This window comes from Scyliorhinus canicula, chromosome 19 (genome assembly GCF_902713615.1).
Source record: "Scyliorhinus canicula chromosome 19, sScyCan1.1, whole genome shotgun sequence".
NCBI classification, from domain to species: domain Eukaryota; kingdom Metazoa; phylum Chordata; class Chondrichthyes; order Carcharhiniformes; family Scyliorhinidae; genus Scyliorhinus; species Scyliorhinus canicula.
The window spans coordinates 102,883,464-102,902,254 of NC_052164.1; the positions used below are offsets into that span (position 1 = coordinate 102,883,464).

At 50.2% G+C, this 18,791-nt stretch overlaps 1 protein-coding gene across 6 annotated transcripts in view; it reads left to right on the forward strand.

The window, feature by feature from the left end:
• Positions 1–14,840: 14,840 nt before the first annotated feature.
• Positions 14,841–18,791, forward strand: part of nectin1b (nectin cell adhesion molecule 1b) — a 463,505-nt gene continuing 459,554 nt past the window's right edge. For 2 of the 6 annotated variants that reach the window (XM_038779769.1, XM_038779768.1), the window contains exon 1: positions 14,842–15,129. In XM_038779769.1, the coding sequence (XP_038635697.1) occupies positions 15,063–15,129 (67 nt within the window). In that variant the 5' untranslated portion in view covers positions 14,842–15,062. Of the gene's footprint in view, positions 15,130–18,791 lie in introns of all 6 variants that reach the window. The other 4 variants (XM_038779772.1, XM_038779766.1, XM_038779767.1 and 1 more) reach the window with 3 other exon arrangements.

The following is an 18,791-nucleotide window of genomic DNA, read 5'->3' on the forward strand; positions in this document are numbered from 1 at the left end:
GGGCACACCCAAACGTTCCAAAAAAAAAGTAATAATAAAAAATAAAACAAAAAATAAAATAGAATAACTGGTAGGGTATTGTGCACCAGCTCAACTGCAGTAACTCTGTACAACTGGCAAAATTACTTACAACACATAAGTGGGAAACTGTTGGTGGGGGGTGGAGACAGCGGAGGTAAATATACATTTGGGTGCCGGAGAAACAATGACAGTAGGCTGTACTCAAATGGGTCTGGTGTTGGTGTTGTCAATTGCTCACTTGCTTCTCCCGGACGGATCTCGTTGCCGTCTCACGCTCATCTCCGCTTCAGCCGTTCCTCCCGTCTTTCGCCTGTATTCTCCTTGTTCTCTGTTCCTGGAGATGCCATGTTCGTTATTGTATCCCGTACCCTCCTTCCGGCTGTCATTTCCCTGCCTCCCCCCACCCCCCCCCCCCCCCCACCTCCCTGGTTCTCCTCTCTTGTTCCCTGTCCCTTCCCTCTCCCCCCCTCCCCCCCCCCCCCCTGCTTCTGCCCCCCCCCCCCTCCTGTGGGTTGCCTTTCTTTCCTCTTAGGTTTAGCTGCCCCCCCTCCCCCCTCCCTCTCACGCTTTGGCTACTTTCCCCTGATGCTTGGCTACCTGGCTATTCTTCTGCTTGCTCGTTGGCCACAAACAGGTCCCGGAACAGTCGCGTGAATGGCTCCCACGTTCTGTGGAAGCCGTCGTCTGACCCTCGGATGGCGAATTTGATTTTCTCCATTTGGAGAGATTCCGAGAGGTCGGACAGCCAGTCTGCAGCTCTGGGTGGTGCTGCTGACCGCCAGCCAAACAGGATTCTACGGCGGGCGATCAGGGAGGCAAAGACAAGGGCGTCCGCCCTCCTCCCCAGGAATAGATCTGGCTGGTCCGAGACCCCAAAGACCATCACTTTCGGGCATGGCTCCACCCTCATCCCCACCACTTTGGACATTGCCTCGAAGAAGGCTGTCCAGTAATCCACAAGTCTGGGGCAAGACCAGAACATGTGGGCGTGGTTGGCCGGGCCTCCTTGGCACCGTTCACATCTATCCTCCACCTCCGGGAAGAACCTGCTCATACAGGTTCTTGTTAAGTGGGCTCTATGTACCACTTTTAGCTGCATCAGGCTGAGCCTTGCGTACGTGGAGGTGGCGTTAACCCTGTGCAGTGTTTCGTTCCAGAGTCCCCACCCTATCTCAATCCCCAGGTCGTCCTCCCATTTCATTCTTGTTGCGTCCAGTACGGTGTCGGCCCTTTCTGTCAGTCGGTCGTACATGTTGCTACAGTTTCCTTTATCTAGTATGTTTGCGTCCAGTAACACTTACAGTAATGTCTGTCGTGGCAGTTGTGGGTACGTCCTTGTCTCCTTTCGTCGGACGTTTTTGAGTTGTAGATACCTCAGCCCGTTCCCCATGGCTAGCTGGAATTTCTCCATCAGTTCATCCAGTGTTGCGATCCTGCCGTCCATGTATAGGTCTCTGACTGTCAGTGTCCCCCCCGTCCTGCCTCCACCTTTTGAAGGTGGCGTCAGTCAGCGCTGGTGTGAACCTATGGTTGTTGCAGATGGGAGCTTTGTCCAACATTTTGGTCAGGCCAAATTGCTGCCATAGTTGGTTCCAGGATTGGAGGGTGGCTATCACCACTGGGCTGCTGGAGTGTTTTTTGGGTGGGGATGGGAGTGCTGCCGTGGCGAGGGCCCGGGGGGAGGTCCCTGTGCAGGAGGCCTCCTCTGCAGCTTCTGGCTCCTGGATCCATCCCCTTATTCGCTCGGCCATCACCGCCCACTGGTAGAATTGTAGGTTTGGGAGGGCTAACTCGCCCCCCTGGATTTTGTTTTTGTAGGATCTACTTTGGGATCCTAACATTCTTCTCCCCCCCCCCCCTCCCCCCCCCCCCCCCCCCCCCCCCCCCCCCCCCCCCCCCCCCCGGCCGAACGCCATGATTAGTTTGTCTAGCACCTTGAAAAGGCCTTGGGGATGTAGATCGGAATGGATCTAAACAGGAAGAGGTACCTGGGCAGTACGTTCATTTTGATCGTCTGGACTCTCCCCGCGAGGGAGAGTGGGAGTGTGTTCCATCTTTGCAGGTCCTTTTTTACTTCCTCTGTCAGACTGGTGAGGTTCCATTTGTGGATCCCTTTCCAGTCATGGGCTATTTGGATCCCCAGGTAGCGGAATTTGTGTCGGGCTTGTTTAAACGGCAGCCCCTTTAGTGCTGCCCCCCCCCCCCCCCCCCCCCCCCCTTGCGGGTGTAATGGGAAGATCTCGCTTTTGCCCATGTTGAGTTTGTAGCCCGAGAAGGCGCCAAACTCTTTCGGGAGCGCAATGATTCTGTCCATGCTGCTTTGTGGGTCCGAAATGTAGAGGAGCAGGTCATCTGCATAGAGTGAGACTCTGTTCTCTCTGCCGCCCCTTCAGATCCCCCTCCAGCTTTTTGCTGCTCTGAGTGCGATTGCTAGTGGTTCGATCACTGGAGTGAACACCAGCAGGGACAGTGGGCATCCTTGTCTGGTGCTCAGCAAGAAATAATAATTTAGATTCTTCCTCCAGGTATGTTAACGTTTGCTTAGAAAACCTACCCGAAATTCTCTTACACTTTAGCAATGAGAAGTATAACATCTCAATGGCAAACGTGTAGAAGATTGATACTGGAACTGTTCGCTGGGAAGAAGATTAGATTTAATAGGGATCCTTACAATTATAGAGTGAGTAAAGAAAGGCTATTTCCTATGATTGGGAGATTAGAAGCATATTAAAATTGCTAGCAAGAATGAGCAGAAAGATGTTGGGAGAGATTTATTTCTGTGGAGTATGCTGTATCAAGGGCAGCACGGTGGCCTAGTGGTTAGCACAACCGCCTCACGGCGCTGAGGTCCCAGGTTCGATCCCGGCTCTGGGTCACTGTCCGTGTGGAGTTTGCACATTCTCCCCGTGTCTGCGTGGGTTTCGCCCCCACAACCCAAAAATGTGCAGAGTAGGTGGATTGGCCAAGCTAAATTGCCCCCTTAATTGGAAAAAATAATTGGATAATCTAAATTTATAAAAAAAAAAAAAAAAAAAAAAAAAAAAAGAGTATGCTGTATCAGGGGCAGAAACCATTGTACCTCTTAAGGGGAAAGTTAGATGAATTTTTGAAGCAAAGCAAATTTTGGGGAGAGCAGACCATTAGGACTCTGGAAGAAATTAAAGAACAAAATTCTCCGCCCGTGCAAGCCGGCAGGATTCTCCGGTTCCGATGCAGTGAATGGCGTTTTGGCTGAACGGCAAATTCCCAGTTCTCATTGGCAGCGATGGCGGGGTACAATCAGACCAGCGAGTCCCGGCCAAAATCATGATCGAGCATCAGACAAAAAAACGGAATTGGTGCCCTGTTCCAATGCTCTCGGCCCACACCAGCGGCGGCAGTGAGCTCCATGCCCAACATTGGCGGGAGGATTAGTGGGCTGGAAACACAATTCTCCACACCTCTGGCCCTCTCGGCTGGGATTCAAGTGGGCGTGGATTGATGCAAATAATTCCCAACGTGGCCCTGATGTGTGGGTCAAGGGAGTAAGTACATAACGCCCATTGGAGGATCCCCTCCCCCCAACAATGCAAATCCTGCCCACCTCACCTCCCAGACACTCCTCCCATCATAACTCCCCACCAGTCAACCCCCCCATCAGAGACATCTCGAAGATAAGTGCTTTCACTTCCTCTTTTTCTCAGCTGAAAGCACTTAACTGCTTTTGAGTGTGGCGACGACCTGCCAATCATAGCTAGATGTTTATGAACATTGTGGTTAGGTTCACATCAGGATTCTTGAGATGCATTCAAGCATGACATGAGAGGAAAATAAACAATCCAGGCACCTTGCTGTCTGGAAGCTATTAGTCAATCAATTACAGCCTACTAAAAGCTATTTCTCTTTGAATGTGAATAGAAGCCTCACAGATCAAATGTTCTGAGGGATTTTAAAGCCTTGTCATGTGCTTTGAATTTCTAGTGAATTTTCAGCCTTCTTAAGAAGGGACAGCTGCTGCTTTCTTCACTTCTGTCTGAGGCAGCAGGTGTAAGGGACAGGTAAGTGATAAAGCAGTGATTTCTTTTACTGTTTCTGCTTGGATGGTTCTTTAGCTTCCAGGCAGTGGTGACTGATGGAGGGGCATCTGATATGGGGTGGTGTCTCTAATAATGGTGGTCTCTGATGGAGGGTCTCTGATGGGGGGCCTGATCACCCTCATGTGTGCGCATTCGATATGGGAGCTCTGATATGGGAGGTCTCTGATGGAGGGTCTCTGATGGGGGGCCTGATCACCCTCATGTGTGCGCATGGTTCGATTCCCGTACCAGCCTCCCCGGACAGGCGCCGGAATGTGGCGACTAGGGGCTTTTCACAGTAACTTCATTGAAGCCTACTCGTGACAATAAGCGATTTTCATTTCATTTCATTGCATTCATTTTCATTATGGGGAGTGGGGGTTGACCCACCAATTTCTGTGGTAGTGGAGATAGGGGTTGGGAGGATGCCCTTGTCAGTGGAGGGGGGACAGGATTTGCATTGTGGGGGGAGGGAGGCCAGCCTTGGACCTTGGTATCAGATTGCCCGATAGTTGGATTCGGAACTTAATTCCGGGAGCTCCCCACCGTGCATAAATTAGCATGACAGGGAGAGTGAATCGCTCCTGGATGCTGCTCCCAGTGCCAATGCAGAGCAGGAGCGATTCTACTCCGGCGGGATAACTTAGTCATTCAAATGGAGGATCCTACCCGATATGACTGGTTCAGATACTGCTATTTTCTGCTTATGTTTGTAATCTTTTCTGGAATTCGGAATGGAATTCTCCCGCCATTCGCTGGTGGTAAGATTCTCTGGACCCACCGGCAGTGAATCCCTGCCCGTGTGCAGTAGCTTCAATGGGGGGGGGGGGGGATTTCTCAGCTGCCCGCCTCCAGAAGCAGATTTCCTGATCCAGCACAGAATTGGGCATCAGCCAAAAAATGGGATCGATACCAGGAGCCAAGGCTGTTCCGACGCTCCAGCCCCCCGCGGGCGGCAGTGAATTACATTCCACATGCCGGGGGCAATATGCAAAAACGTGATTTTTATGGATTTTCATCTCATTAGCAGGCTGTAAACCTGATGCTCCACCCCCTCGGTGATGCTCCACCCCCTACGTGATGCTCAAACTTTCTGTGATGCTCCACCCTCCGTGAAGCTCCACCCCTCCATGACGCTCCACCCCTGCATGACGCTCCACCCCTCCGGGAAGCTCCACCCCTCCGTGATGCTCCACCCCCTACGTGATGCTCAAACTCTCTGTGATGCTCCACCCCTCCGTGAAGCTCCACTCCTCCACGATGCTCCACCCCTCCACGATGCTCCACCCCCTCCATGATGCTCCACCCCTCTGTGAAGCGCCACCCCTCCACGATGCTCCACCCCCTCCATGATGCTCCACCCCTGTGTGAAGCCCCACCCCTTCGTGATGCTCCACACCCTCCGCGATGCTCCACCCCCTCTGCGATGTTCCACCCCCTCCACAATGCTCCACCCCTCCGTGATGCTCCACCCCCTCCACAATGCTCCACCCCTCCATGATGCTCCACCCCCTCCATGTTGCTCCATCCCTCTATGAGGCTCCACCCCTCCGTGATGCTGCACTCCTCCACAATGCCCTACCCCCTCCGTGATGCTTCACCCCCTCTGCGATGTTCCACCCCCTCTATGATGCCCCACCCCCTCCACAATGCTCCTGCCTGGGTACCGCGCATTGTCGGCACCGTCTCCTCCAACTGAAGGTGGCTGGATTCCTCCAGCTGTACCTGCAGGTGCTGGAAAGCCGCTGTCACCCCCTCCTGTCGATTCTGGGTCTGAGTCTGCACCAGTGTTCAGATTAGAAAGCGCAACATCTGTCTGGACTACAGCTGTTTCCCAGGATCGGGCAGCCCTCCAGCCGTCCACTCCCTGGGGAGTCCTTGCCTCCACCTGATGTGCTGCAGTATGTGTGTGGTGCACATCAGAGAGTGACCCAGGAGCCTGATCACTAACATAACCCACCGAGGTGATGGTCTCTGCGATGGTGCAGGTGAAAGCAGTGGCGAGACGTTGGTGCCTTTCCTGGAGTGTGCTCCGGGATGCTTCTGAGGGTCTGGATGGAGTGAGGGGGGGGGGGGGGGGGGGGGGGGGGGGGGGGGGGGGGGGGGGGGGGGGGGGGGGGGGGTGGCCGGGGGGGGGGGGGGGGGGGGGGCGGCAGCACCCGACTGCCTGGCTTTGTCTGATGGGGATCCTGCAAGACCGAAGATATGGGGTGAGATCTTGAGAAGGACAGGTCTGTGGGAGAGGGGTGACTCACTTGTGATAGGGACATCTGCGTTGCATTTTACTCTCACGTGTTTATTGCTGGCCGAACTTCATTCCAGTCCCCTCCTCAGCCTCCACCACTATTTGCATAGCCCTTTCCTCTAAGGAGGTGCAGACCTGAATATCTGCGGTGCCCTCTCACATCTTCTGCCGTTCCCGGCGATTCTGAGTTGTCATATCCTTGGGTGCACAGAAAGAACATAGTGAGACGCTGGGACATGGGTTTTCTGGGGGGGGGGGGGGGGGGGGGGGGGTCTGTAGCGCTATGTGCAAGGCTCCTGCACAAAGAGGATAACATATGTGTCGGAGTTCAGTGAAGGGTGGGTGAAAGGGAGATGCAGGCAGGTGGGTTGTTGGCCTCTGGGGGATTTGGGGCAGATGTGAGGGATGGGAGTGATGCCACAGGCACCGAGGTGGTGATTCACCCAAGCTGCTTTAAGGAGTTCATTCATTTTCTTACGGTACACGTGCCAGTCTTCCTGGCAAGGCTGGCAGCACTGACAGCCTCTGCCAACTCATCCCAGTCATTGTTCAGAATGATCAGCCTGAGTCCGCACCCCATCCTGGGGAAGAGGGTGTCCCTCCTCTCCTCAATGGTGTCAAACATTCATAGAACATAGAACAGTACAGCACAGTACAGGCCCTTCAGCCCATGATGTTGTGCCGACCATTTATCCTAATCTAAGATCAACCTAACCTACACCCCTTCAATTTATTCTTGTCCATGTGCCTGTCTAAGAGTTGTTTAAATGTCCCTAATGACTCCGACTCCACCACCTCCACTGGCCGTGCATTCCACACACCCACCACTCTCTGTGTAAAGAACCTCCCTCTGAAACCTCCCCTATACCTTCTTCCAATCACCTTAAAATTATGTCCCCACCTGACATCCATTTCCACCCTGGGGAAAATTCTTTTGCTATCCATTCTATCCATGCCTCTCATCACCTTGTACACCTCTATCAAGTCACCTCTCTTCCTTCTTCGCTCCAGTGAGAAAAGCCTGAGCTCCCTCAACCTTTCTTCATAAGACATGCCCTCCAGTCCCAGCAGCATCCTGGTAAATCCCCTCTGCACCCTTTCCAAAGCATCCACATCCTTCCTTTCATGAGGCGACCAGAACTGGACACAATATTCGAAGAGTGGTCTTAGGGTCTTAAGGGTGGAGTTTTATAAAGCTGCAGCAAAACCTCGTGGCTCTTAAACTCAATCCCCCTATTAATGAAAGCCAACACACCATACGCCTTCTGAACAACCCTATCATTCAGTCGACCTCCGACTCCCAGAACCTTGGAGCAGGTCACGGTACAGCCATCTTCGTAGCTGCAATGACAGTCTGAGGTGAGTGGAGCGTTTAAAAGCTGCTGTAGCTTGTCGGGCTAGTAACACGATTACTGACCCCAGTGAATGAGACACCAGTGGGGCCCGGAATCGGCCAGGCTGCGAGTGGGCTGTGCGCTGGCCCATTTCCACGCCCTGGCAATTCCCGCAATTCTACACCGACGACAGCACTTAGTCTCCAGAATCCAGCCCGGCAATTTCCATCGACAGTGGCAATCCTGCCACCAACAAACATAGAACATAGAACAGTACAGCACAGAACAGGCCCTTCGGCCCTCAATGTTGTGCCGAGCAATGATCACCCTACTCAAACCCACGCATCCACCCTATACCCGTAAACCAACAACCCCCCCCTTAACCTTACTTTTTACACTACGGGCAATTTAGCATGGCCAATCCACCTAACCCGCACATCTTTGGACTGTGGGAGGAAACCGGAGCACCCGGAGGAAACCCACGCACACACGGGGAGGACGTGCAGACTCCGCACAGACAGTGACCCAGCCGGGAATCGAACCTGAGACCCTGGAGCTGTGAAGCATTTATGCTAACCACCATACTACCGTGCACACTCCTGCCGCAGTGAAGCACGTGGCTGGGAGGCCGGGCAAACCTACCCCTGATGTGTCATTCTTCCATGTAAATGAAATGACGCAATCAACAACAAGAAGTTTTACATCCCACTTTATTTCTGTCATAGAAATTATAGCCGAAAAGGAGGCCACGTGTGCTATCACACACATGCTATTGGTTGGAAATTGAGGTGAATGAAAAATAAACAGGCAGAAATGCTTGGGTAAACTGGCCTCGGGAGAGACTTTAATCTGATGCCTTGTCTGACAATTCATTTGGACAAGGAGATCACACAGCTGAATTTCTGGAGGAACCACATGTGTCCCTGAAGCACCCTGAAACATTTTCTTCTACTTTGCTAAGTTTCTGGGATTTTAGTGCAGTACGTTGGCTGCTGAATTTCTTTTAAAAAGCAAGTTAGTATGCTTCAAAATTATTTAGTTGGCTGTAACATGCCTTGGGCTGGCCTGAGGGCACAATCAGCAAGTGTTTTTTCAATAGCCTTTCCCGTTTTCGTAGAATCTCTTGTGTTCTTTTCAGGTTTGTACCAATAACCAACAGGCAGTGTTTTACTGCAGGAATGTATTCTTCTGCTAGAATGCATTTCGGTGTTGATGTAAGGACCATCAGAATGCCTTTAGGTCCCTTGGAGCACATCGATCCAGTATCCCGACTCTGGCAGTATCCAGCTTGCCTGACCGATTATTTCAAACACTTATCTCGGAGTGATAAGTTTGTAATATCTGCTATAAATTTACATTCCGCCACTTTAATGTCTGATCCTACTTTTCTGGGATAATTTAAAATAACATTCTTGGCTTCTCTTCTCTCCATCCCATTTTATATATCTGATGAGATTGCGCCTGAAGGGCTTTCTTTCTGGACTGCAAAGCTTGTAATGCATAAATTATACTTTGACACTGATATTCTTGTGATACATCTCTCCTTGTGATCTTTTCGGAATGTTCCAGAACTTGCCGAATTCTTATTTTTGCTTCTCCCTTTATTACCCTTGGAAAAAATGCATTTTTAAAGAATTCTAAAATGGATAAAGGGTTTTTACAGCTTGAATAGGAAGGCCCGTGTCCTCTGCTCCGGCAGAAGGTCAGGCCATAATTAAGGGCCATCCAGTTTAAAATTAAATGTAATAAAGGAGCTAGGAGAAATTTCTATTTGAAGAAATCTGTTGCAGCATAGGAAGCATCACCACAGGGAGCAGTTGAGGCAGAGAGCATTACATCGTGAATCTGAAGGGAAAAGTAAAAAAGCTTTTGAAGTCGAGGAGGTGTGGGACTATGAGGAGAGAGAGCAAGGCAGCGGGATTATTTTTTTTGATTCTTCTCCCAAAGGGTTGGTGTAGATAGGATGGGCCAAATAAGAACATAAGAACAATCTTCTACCTCAACGGCAACTTATCATAGAATCATAGAATTTACAGTGCAGAAGGAGGCCATTCAGCCCATCGAGTTTGCACCGGCTCTTGGAAACAGCCCCACTTAAACCCACACCTCCACACTATCTCCGTAACCCAGTAACCCCACCTAATCTTTTGGATGCTAAGGGGCAATTTAGCATGGCCAATCCACCTAACCTGCACATCTTTTGGACTGTGGGAGGAAACCGGAGCACCCGGAAGAAAGCCACGCAGACACGGGGAGAAAGTGCAAGCTCCACACAGACAGTGACCCGAGGCCAGAATTGAACGCGAGACCCTGGAGCTGTGAGGCACCAGTGCTAACCACTGTGCCAACCTGCCGCCCTATATCCACTGCACTATCAAGGGCAGCACGGTAGCATGGCGGTTAGCATAAATGCTTCACAGCTCCAGGGTCCCAGGTTCGATTCCCGGCTTGGGTCACTGCCTGTGCGGAGTCTGCACGTCCTCCCCGTGTGTGCGTGGGTTTCCTCCGGGCGCTCCGGTTTCCTCCCACAGTCCAAAGATGTGCGGGTTAGGTGGATTGGCCATGATAAATTGCCCGTAGTGTCCTTAAAAGTAAGGTTAAGGGGGGGGGGGGGTTGTTGGGTTACGGGTATAGGGTGGATACGTGGGTTTGAGTAGGGTGATCATTGCTCGGCACAACATCGAGGGCCAAAGGGCCTGTTCTGTGCTGTACTGTTCTATGTTCTATGTTCTATCTGCATATCCTTAATTCCCTTCATCACCAAAAATCTGTTCACCTCTGACGTGAATAGACTGAACACGCATAGCTTTCTGGATAGAATCTCGACCTTTAGAATTAAGATTCTTTTTTCTCCTTATCTTGGCCAGCAACCCCTCATCCTGAAACTGTGGTTCCTTTTACACTACCTCTCCTATCAGGCCCCTTGAGAATGGGGAGGCGGTGGTGTAGTGTTATTGTCACTGGGCTAGTAATCCAGAGACCCAGAAAAGCCTTGTGCCCCAGGTTCAAATCCCGCCACTGCAGGTGGTGACATTTGAATTCAATAAAACAAAATCTGGCATTAAAAGTCTAATGATGACTGTGAAACCATCATCGATTGTCGTAAAACCCCATCTGCTTCACTAATGTCCTTTAGGGAAGGAAATCTGCCATCCTTACCTGGTCTGGCCTACATGTGACTCCAGACCACAGCAATGTGGTTGACACTTAACTGCCCCCACAAGGGCAAATGAGGGATGGGCAATAAATGTGGCACAGCCTGCGATGTCCACATCCCATGAATGAACAAAAAAAGTTTGTGGCCACCTGTTCAGGTTGAATATTGATTAGATTAAACAATGATTCTATTCTATTCTATTCATAGAGTAATTCTATGATTACTCTATGAATATCTCTTCATTCACCTGAGGAAGGAGCAGTGCTCCGAAAGCTAGTGATTCGAAACAAACGTGTTGGATTTTAACCTGGTGTTGTAAGACTTCTTTTTTTTTATAAATTTAGATTACCCAATTATTTTTTTCCAATTAAGGGGCAATTTAGCGTGGCCAGTCCACCTACTCTGCACATTTTTGGGTTGTGGGGGCGAAACCCACGCAGACACGGGGAGAATGTGCAAACTCCACACGGACAGTGACCCAGAGCCGGGATCGAACCTGGGACCTCAGCGCCATGAGGTGGTTGTGCTAACTACTAGGCCACCGTGCTGCCCTGTGTTGTAAGACTTCTTACTGTGCCCACCCCAGTCCAACGCTGGCATCTCCAATTCATACTTTTTGAATGCCATTATGTGACTAATGTTGGGATATTAAAGTTTTTTTTGTGTGGGGGGGGGGGGAGGATTGAAATAAAAAAATCTTGCCTTTATATCACGTAAAATAATTTATAAATTATTCTTGGAGCGTAGTCACTTATTTTTATCGGTGAACCTGACAACCAATTTACTGCAGGACCCCACTAGGATCAAACGAGTTAACCTCTCAGTTTGTGCCAGAGAATGTGTGCTTCTGTCTAACCAACAGGAATGGCCTTGTTTAATGTAATATTACAATCTGCATGGTTTTTTAATGCAATATTGTTTGATGCAATATTACAATCTGCTTGGTTCTTTAATGCAATATTGTTTAATGTAATATTACAATCTGCCTGCTTCTTTCATGTAATATTATTTGATGCAATATTACAATCTGCATGCTTCTTTCATGTAATATTATTTGATACAATATTACAATCTGCATGGTTCTTTAATGCAATATTGTTTAATGAAATATTACAATCTGCATGGTTTTTTAATGCAATATTGTTTGATGCAATATTACAATCTGCATGGTTCTTTAATGCAATATTGTTTAATGCAATATTACAGTCTGCATGGTTCTTTAATGCAATATTGTTTAATGCAATATTACAGTCTGCATGGTTCTTTAATGCAATATTGTTTAATGCAATATTACAATCTGCATGTTTTTAATGCAATATTGTTTGATGCAATATTACAATCTGCATGGTTCTTGAATGCAATATTGTTTGATACAGTATTACAATCTGCATGGTTCTTGGTGAAGTCACTTGCTTTCAATATAAAGATTATTATTTTGATGATTACATTGTGTCTGTTACATTGCAGCAAACCACAATTCCGAGATGCAGCTTAGCTTTCCCAGGTTTGAGTGGGAATCTCTCCCCCGTTGGGAAACTCTCTCCCTGTTGGGAAACTCTCCCCCTGTTGGGAATCCCTCTGTTGGGAATCTCTCCCTCTGTTGGGAATCTCTTCCCCTGTTGGGAATCTCTTCCCCTGTTGGGAATCACTCCCTCTGTTGGGAATGGTTGGAATCTCTCCCTCTGTTGGGAATCTCTTCCCCAGTTGGGAATCTCTCCACCTGTTGGGAATTGTTGGGAATCTCTCCCCCTGTTGGGACTCTCTCCCCCTGATAGCAATTATTAGGATTCCCTCCCCCTGGTAGGAATCTCTCCCTCTGTTGGGAATCTCTCCCCCTGATAGCAATTGTTAGGATTCCCTCCCCTTGATAGGAATCTCTCCCTCTGTTGGGAATCTCTCCCCCTGTTGGGAATCTCTCCCCCTGTTGGGAACCTCTCCCTCTGATGGGATCTCTCCCTCCGTTGGGAATCTCTCCCTCTGTTGGGAATCGTTGGGAATCTCTCCCCTGTTGGGAATCTCTCCTCTATTGGGTATCTCTTCACCTGTTGGGAATCTCTCCCTCTGTTGGAAACTCTCCCCCTGTTGGGAATATCGCCCCCTGTTCGGAATTGTTGGAAATCTCACGCCCTGTTGGGAATCTCTCCCTCTGTTGGGAATCTCTCCCCCTGTTGGGAATCTCTCCCTCTGTTGAGAATCTCTCCCCTGTTGGGAATCTCTCCCTCTGTTGGGAATCTTTCCCCCTGTTGGGAATCGCTCCCTTTGTTGGGATTCTCTCCCTCTGTTGGGAATCTCTCCCCCTGATGGGAATCTCTTACTCTGATGGGAATCGCTTCCCCTGTTGGGAATCTCTCCCCCTGTTGGGAATTTCTCCCCCTGTTGGGAATCTCTCCCTCTGTTGGGAATTTCTCCCCCCTGTTTGGAATCTCTCCCCCTGTTGGGAATCTCTCCCTCTGTTGGGAATCTCACCCCCTGTTTGGAATCTCTGCCTCTGGTGCGAATTTCAACCCCTGCTGGGAATCTCTCCCCCTGTTGGGAATGTTTTCCCCTGTTGGGATTCTCTCCCTCTGTTGGGAATCTCTTCCCCTGTTGGGAATCTCTCCCTCTGTTGGGAATTTCTCCCCTGTCGGGAATCTCTCCCTCTGTTGCGAATTTCTCCCCTGTTGGGAATCTCTCCCTCTGTTGGGAATTTCTCCCCCTGTTGGGAATCTCTCCCCCTGATGGGAATCTCTTCCCCTGTTAGGAATGTTTTCCCGTGTTGGGATTCTCTTCCTCTGTTGGGAATCTCTCCCTCTGTTGGGAATTTCTCCCCCTGTTGGGAATCTTTCCCCCTGTTGGGAATCTCTCCCTCTGTGGGGAATTTCTCCCCTGTCGGGAATCTCTCCCTCTGTTGGGAATCTCTCCCCCTGTTGGGAATCTCTCCCCCTGTTGGGAATCTCTCCCTCTGTTGGGAATCTCACCCCCTGTTCGGAATCTCTGCCTCTGATGGGAATCTCAACCCCTGCTGGGAATCTCTCTCCCTGTTGGGAATGTTTTCCCCTGTTGGGAATCTCTCCCTCTGTTGGGAATCTCTCCCTCTGTTGGTAATTTCTCCCCTGTCGGGAATCTCTCCCTCTGTTGGGAATCTCTCCCTCTGTTGGGAATTTCTCCCCCTGTCGGGAATCTCTCCCTCTGTTGGGAATTTCTCCCCCTGTTAGGAATGTTTTCCCCTGTTAGGAATGTTTTCCCCTGTTGGGATTCTCTCCCCCTGTTGGGAATCTCTCCCTCTGTTAAGAATCTCTCCCCTGTTGGGAATCTCTCCCCCTGATGGGAATCTCTCCCCCTGTTGGGAATCTTTCCCCCTGTTGGGAATCTCTCCCTCTGTGGGGAATCTCTCCCCCTGATGAGAATCTCTCCCGCTCTTGGGAATCTCCCCCCTGATGGGAATCTCTCCCTCTGTTGGGATTCTCTCCCCCTGCTGGGATTCTCTCCCCCTGTTGGGAATCTCTCCCTCTGTTGGGATTCTCTCCCTCTGATGGGAATCTCTCCCCCTGTTGGGAATCTCTCCCCCTTTTAGGATTATCTCCCCCTGTTGGGAATCTCTCCCCCTGTTGGGAATCTCTCCCCCTGTTGGGAATCTCTCCCTCTGTTTGGGAATCTCTCCCCCTGTTGGGAATCTCTCCCTCTGTTTGGGAATCTCTCCCCCTGTTGGGAATCTCTCCCTCTGTTTGGGAATCTCTCCCCCTGTTGGGAATCTCTCCCCCTGTTGGGAATCTCTCCCTCTGTTTGGGAATCTCTCCCCCTGTTGGGAATCTCTCCCTCTGTTTGGGAATCTCTCCCCCTGTTGGGAATCTCTCCCTCTGTTGGGACTTTCTCCCCCTGTTGGGAATCTCTCCCCCTGTTGGGAATCTCTCCCTCTGTTGGGAATCTCTGCCAGGTGCAGTATTCCCGGCCACAAGCGGTTAATGTGTGTCGCCGCCCCCGCCGGGCTGAATCCCGCCCAGTCTGACATCAGCAGCAGCGGGGAGGCCGCCTCCCGCCCTGACGCGGGGAGTTTGGTCCAGTTTGCGGAGGCTGGCGGCGGAGCGGGAGCGGAGCGGGAGCGGCGGACAATCTCGGCAGGCAGCGGGAGACGGGCGGGATTTAGCGGCTCTGCAGCCGGCGGGAAGCGGCCTCCTGGACCCCCTGCCCCGGGAGGAGCGGCCGCTCGGACGCCGGGAGCGCGGCGCCCGGTTGGGGTTGTGCGGATTTCCCGCCCCGGGCTCGCTGAGAGGATGGAGCCGGGAATGAGAACCGGGAGGGCGGCCCGGCTGCTGCTGCTGCTCGCTGCACTCTCGCCAGGTAGGAAAACCGGGAAGGGAGCGGCTGGGATCGGGAAGGGAGCGGAATCGGGATGGGATCGGGAAGGGCTGGGATCGGGAAGGGAGCGGAATCGGGATGGGATCGGGAAGGGCTGGGATCGGGAAGGGAGCGGAATCGGGATGGGATCGGGAAGGGATCGGGATGATTCTTGCGGGCGGGCCGTGGGAAAGATCCCGGTCCCTGTCCCGGGCTGAGGACCGGGAATGTTTCCGACTCCGGGGGCAGCAGCTTCCCGGGATTTTGGGAATCACGGACCATTCAATGGGAAAGAAACTGTTCCCTGTCCATTGGACAGTCCCACCTCCAACAATCAAACATTCCCAAACTGCGGATAACCGGCTGTAAAAATCCAATAACAACAATCCCGGTCCCCCCGGGACTGAGGGGCAGACAGCCCCCCCCCCCCCCCCCAACTCTCCCCTCACTCTGTCTGCCCCTCCCCCCCCCCCCCCCCCCCGGGGTTACTCTCAGCACTGTGGCTGTCTGTGCTGGGGGGGGGGGGGGGGCTGTGTCTGTCTGTGCTGGGGGGTGGGGGGGGGGGGAGAAAGCTGGCTGGGGTGGTGGGGGGGGTTTGTATCTCGTGGGGGAGCTGGCTGAGGATGGGGGGGAAGAGAGCTGGCTGGGTGAGGGGGGCATGTGTGGATGGGGAGCTTGCTGGGGGGGGGGGGCAGGTCCGTGTCTCTGCCATGGGGTGGGGGTGCTGGAGGGGGCGTGGGGTCTGGTAGGCATGTGTCTGTTCCATGGGGGGTGCTGGGGGTCCGTGTCTGTGCCATGGGGTGGGGGTGCAGACTCTGTGCTGGGGGTGTTGGGACTGGTAGATCTGTGCCATGGGGTGGGGGTGCAGGCTCTGTGCTGGGGGTGTTGGGGACTGGTAGATCTGTGCCATGGGGTGGGGGTGCAGGCTCTGTGCTGGGGGGGTTGGGGACTGGTAGATCTGCGCCATGGAGGGGGGGGGGGGGGTTCTGTGTCAGCTCAGCTTCAGACTGAGAATGTTGTCAGGGTCGCGGAAGCCACATTGTTGTTTCATATTTGTGATTTCCCATCAACACAAATCCCACCTCTTGAAATCCACGCACATTCAGAATGAAGACCCCTTGACGAAAAGTAGGAATGCAGATCGCCAATCCCTCAGCCTGAGCCACTGAACCCTGTCCTTCTCTCTCCCTCAATCTCCACTTTCTCACTATTTGGTGGCTTTAATTCCTCCCCCCGCCCCACCTCCCATTTTTCAAAACTGTTCCCTCATTGTTGTTTTCAGATAAAACTGATGACAAATCTCTTCCCAGCCTGTGTCATTCCTTAAATACATTTGAATCAAATATGTATCACTTTATGTATCTTGCGATTTTGTGGCTTGTCAAAATCAGATGGTTTTGCAATCCTAATATGTGACCCCAGAGCTTTGGAGACGGTATTGTCAGACGGAGGGATGCGCCTGCACCTCTCTCACGGTACAGAGATTTCTGCTCTGCCCTGATGAAAGCAGTGATAAATTGAACCGTGCGCTGAGATTTTGTCTTATTGCTCCATTTACAAACTGTAATCTTCAAAAAGAGATTCATGTTATTTGTACTGTGAAGAAAATGACCCATATTTTTCTAATGAGAGCAAAATTACACGATTGAAGATGCTGTTTGAAGAATCCTTTAATATCTGGGATTTAATTTTTTTTTGTTGGGATTATTAACTGGTGGTTGTGTTTTTTTATAATTGAACTGGGTGGGGGGGGGGGAGATCTCATCTGCACTGCATGTTGCCATAGATATGGCCTTATGTTGTGAATTGTACGTACATGAAAGAATTACATTTTTGAAGGATTGGACTAGTTTATTAGTCAGTTTTCCTTGTCATTGAAAGTTGTTGCGCTCACAACCAGAATATTGTGGGTCTGTTTGTGAATTTGGGAGTTTGACAGTTTATTGGTGTCATACAGTCTAAGACTCTGAGGTTTTGTGCTGTTGAGTTCAGTTTGACCATCGTGGTGATGCGATTCAATGTATCCAGCATCAGAATAAGCAACTGACCAAAGCTGATGTTTGGGAAAATTCACAAGTACAACAACTCCTTTTGCGTGACAGTTTGTCAGTGATTATATATAGTCCCCGGCCCCCTCCATCTCGTTTGATTGCTGTTAGTGCTACTGAGCAGGACAGGTTACTGGTGAAGTTGCAGGTCCGGACAGGCAATTTGGAATTCGCATATAAATATTCTGCTTCAGTACTAGATTTATCTTTGTTCCATTAGGGTCAGTTGAAAGCAGAGATTCACTATGGTCTGTTATTAAAGGCTTTATATTGCAGTGTGGTATACTGACTGGAAGAGATGCTGTGATTATTCTATATTGATGTATGTTGTTCCTATAGAGAGGATTGCCTTAATTATTTTCTCCTGCATATTTTTGAAGATTTGACATTGCATTGATGCAGTTAATTAGTAGCCAAAATGAAAACAAACAAGTTTAAACTGTTTTTTAAATAAATATAGAGCACCCAATTCTTCTTTTTTCCGATTAAGGGGCAATTTAGCGTGGACAATCCACGCTAATGTGGATTGATCTTGGGTTCCTGATCTTGGGGAGAATGTGCAAACTCCACACGGTCAGTAACCTGGGGCCGCGATCGAACCCGGGTCCTCAGCGCGTGAGGCAGCAGTGCTAACTGAACAAGTTTAATTTGTAAAAGGCTTGGGTAAATGAGTGAGCAGCTATCAAACATGTAGGAACGTTTCTCTGCAGTCTTGCCCTGATGATTACGCTATTCAACAATGAGGAATGTTTGTTTCTAAAGAGATAAAGAAAAACAGGCTTGTAGGGTCTTCTTGTTGCTGGTATTACTGATTTATACCCCTTTCCTATTCTCCACATGAACATTGCAGTCTTTTATCAGCTAGCTCCTGGTTTCTCGGTGAGTAATGTGTTTCCCATAGAATCTGTGATCACAACCACTAACCAGAAATTGCATTTACGTCATTAATACAAATTAATTTAAGTAGAATGCTGCAATGGCTTAAAAGTGCAAGTGTTCCATCTGAAGTAATAATATCTTGCTGCATCGTGTCAGAAGTTACACCATTACATCTCATCACATCTCTACCTGTCCCAGGTTGTCCCAGATGGCGTTGAGTGAGATATTGTCAGATGAGTGAGATACTATGGTTTTGTAAACCAATTTGTTGATGTCTCCAGTCACAGTTGAGTAAATTTTCAACCCTTTGTCCTCTGGCCCGATGGGAAGTTGGGTGATTCCATTCTGAAGGACGGGTGAGCGTTTAGTTTTTATCAATTTAACTTTGTCTGGTGTTGGCCAAATATTTAAATTTGTGCAAGGAAGGGGCAAATGGCAAAGAACACCAAGCTCATAGCAGAAGACAACATCAGATTACTGCTGACAGTAGAGGAATATACCGTCCAAGAAATTCTACATTTGATTTGAGGGACATAGTTCCGAGATAGCCGTGGTTTGACAAAGTTGCAAAGATATAATGATCCTGGAATCGTAGAAATTACAGAACCGAAGGAAACCATTTGGCCCACTGTGTTTATGAGGCTATTGCGCAAGAAAACTCTTTGTAGTTAAGTGGTCTACCTAGGAAAGTTAAGCTAATTGTAAATGTTTGCCAATTGAGTTCAATTGTATCAGCTT